This window comes from Phaethon lepturus, unplaced genomic scaffold (genome assembly GCF_000687285.1).
Source record: "Phaethon lepturus isolate BGI_N335 unplaced genomic scaffold, ASM68728v1 scaffold49647, whole genome shotgun sequence".
Classification (NCBI taxonomy): Eukaryota; Metazoa; Chordata; class Aves; order Phaethontiformes; family Phaethontidae; genus Phaethon; species Phaethon lepturus.
Genome location: NW_010554983.1, coordinates 1 through 2,609, shown reverse-complemented (window position 1 = coordinate 2,609; position 2,609 = coordinate 1). Strand labels below are relative to the sequence as shown.

The 2,609-nt window shown below is 62.6% G+C and overlaps 1 protein-coding gene across 1 annotated transcript; it reads right to left on the bottom strand.

The window, feature by feature from the left end:
* Positions 1-3: 3 nt before the first annotated feature.
* Positions 4-1,730, bottom strand: TMEM138 (transmembrane protein 138). The gene is made up of 4 exons (XM_010292012.1): positions 1,513-1,730; positions 1,265-1,436; positions 229-304; positions 4-125 (listed from the first exon to the last, which is right to left on the bottom strand). Exons 1-4 carry the CDS (start codon positions 1,638-1,640, stop codon positions 13-15), a joined length of 489 nt encoding a protein of 162 aa, XP_010290314.1. The 5' UTR covers positions 1,641-1,730; the 3' UTR covers positions 4-12.
* Positions 1,731-2,609: the final 879 nt, after the last annotated feature.

Below are 2,609 nucleotides of genomic sequence, written 5' to 3'. Positions count from 1 at the left end.
CGAGGGGAGCCATCAGCCACGGAACTGCGCAAACTCTTTGCGCAGCCAGAGCGAGTCCTGGTAGAAGAGGGGGTCTCCCAGGTGCACCGCCGTCCTCTTGTAGAAGTAACAGTAGAGCACAGCCACTGTGGGAGGGAGGGGGGTGAGGGTGGGCCCCCACCTTCACCCCCACAGGCTCCCCAAAAGGGGCAGGACCCCATCTGGTACCCTGCGACCACAAGGCCTTACCCAGCCGCTGGAAAACAAAAAGGGTCTGCAGGCCTTCGGTCCACACGAAGCGGCTGGAGTCCCGCCAGCGCAGGTTCTGAGGCAGACAGGAGTCAGGAATAACCCGTGTGTTAGTTTGGGGGCAGCAGCCCGCGCCTCTGGCTCCCTCAGCCCGGTGCGCTGCTGGCCGCGAGGCTGTGTATGGGCCAGGGGCGACGCTGCCAGCTGGGGGAGCAGCCTCCCACCCCAAAGGTTAAGCAGCTCAGGGGATTTCACCAGCGAGCTGGGACCTATTCTAGCTTCAGACTTCAGATCCTTGCAAATCCCCGTCAATCCCCTGCCCGGATGGCGTGGGCAGAACCGGCGCGGCTGCCTGCTTGGGCACCCTGGCATGGGACAGACTCTGGCCCAGCCCAAGGTGCTTCCCTTGCCCTGGGGCACAGTGGGGTCAGGATGGACCCTCTCTCAGAGGCTGGGGTGGGTGGCCCAGGGGCTGGGCAGGGTGTGTGGGGTACACCTTGTGGGGCTGAGGCAGGGGACAGGAGGGAGTTTAGTCCCGGGAGAGACAGGGAAGATGCTGCCTGGACAGAGCCAGAACCCCTGACAGCCCTGGGTGCTGCTTGATGCCAGCGGGGAGGGGGCTGCCCTTGGGCTCTGAGCGCTGGTGTTTGCTGAGGATTAATCCCAGGTAAAGCAGGAGCCGCTGTCACGGACTTCAGTGGGGATTATCCCAGCATGGGCTCCTGCGCTGGCACAGAGCTGGAGCTGCTGGGCTTCCCCTGGGGAGGGAGGATTTTCTGGCAGGTCACGGTCCTTAGGGAAGGGTCTGGGATGGGGCAGCTCCCTTCCAGCCCGATGCCTACAGGGAGATCGTGCACAGAATCGCAGGGGGACACCGAACTGTCCCTGCAGTGGTAGCTCGTGGCCTTCCTCTCATGAGAGAGGGACTGAAGGGAGCAGGGGGTTGTGGCCAGCAAAGCAAGCAGACCACTGCCCGTGCTGCCTGTGCTGCCTTCCCTCGGGAGCAGCCGGCAGCCCTGCGCCAATCCCAGCCTACCATAACCCAGACGTGGAAGGAGATGCTGAGCACCAGGTAGGCCGCTGACAGCAGGATGGTACCCTTGAACTTGTGGAAGAGGAGGTTGACCAGCCCAGCCTGGAAGACGAAGGTATTGAAGAACATGAGGAAGATGATGATGATGTTGAAGAGAATAGCGATGTCCTGGATGCTGCAGGAGAGAGACGTGGTGAGACCCCGACCCTCCTGCCCCACCATGCTACCCACTACACCTGCCCGGCACTCACATGAAGAGGACGAGCTGGACGGCGGGGGCCGTGCGGAGCAGCTCTGAGAAGGAGTTGACGAAGAGGTCATAGAAAAGCAGGAGGAACTGCAAGAACAGCACCAGACTGTAGTTGCTGGTTTGGAGCATCTTCCTTCCCTGGGCGTTGGAGCCCTCAGCCCCGGCATTCCCAGCAGCAGAACCAGCTCATGGTCCGTCGCCTCTCCCTACAGCTGGGACCTGGAGGGGGAGCGGAAGACTCGTTTGGCAGGGTGGAATGCACTCCCCTGCACCTCGCAAACCTCCTCTGCCAGGAAACCTGAAGGAAGGTCAAACCAGCAGCAGCTCCTGCCAGTTTCTAGCAGGTCCATGTGGGGCCATGCTCTGCCCCTGGTCTGTGGGCTGGGGTCTCACAAATAAGCTGTCTCCCCTCTCTTGGCACCACGCAGCAGGCTCGGGTTCAGTCTCTCTCTCTCCCACCCTCTAGCCTCACAGCTGCCCCAATACCAGAAAACAGATGTGAAAAAATGCAGGGGTGAGGGAGACGTGCACGTCCTGGGGAGCAGCATCCAGGCAGGTTACACCTCTCGCACCGGACAAACCCTAAAGCTGCCGACGGCTCTGCGGGCAGTGCTGAGCAGGCCACGCTACGGGGGCAGGTTTGGGCATGCCATGTCCCAGCATTGCTCTCCTTCGCCCCACCCCAGGACCACACAGCCTGCCTGCGGCAGCTGATCAGTGGGGGGACGAGGACACTGTGAGAGAGTGGGGCTGTCTGGGGACAAGCGAGGAAGCACAGCCCTCCTGACCTCTTCTTCCACCACTGACAGCCGGCTCAGGCACGGCAGCGCTGGGGAAGGAGGGACGTGACACAGAGGGAGGTAAGGTGGTGCTCGGGGTGGTGCAGGGGCCAGGAGAACGGGGGATCCCCCGTGGCCTGGCAGGAGAGTGCTGTGCGGAGGCATTCCTTCTCTGAAAGGGAGCCACAGGGCTGGACATGGAGATGAGATGGGAGCAGCTCCCCGCGCGACACAGACGTCCTCTCATGCGTGGCCCACGGGTTCCCTCTTGTGTCCTCATGCAGCCCCCGGACCCCCCTTCCCCCTGACACCAGTCCCT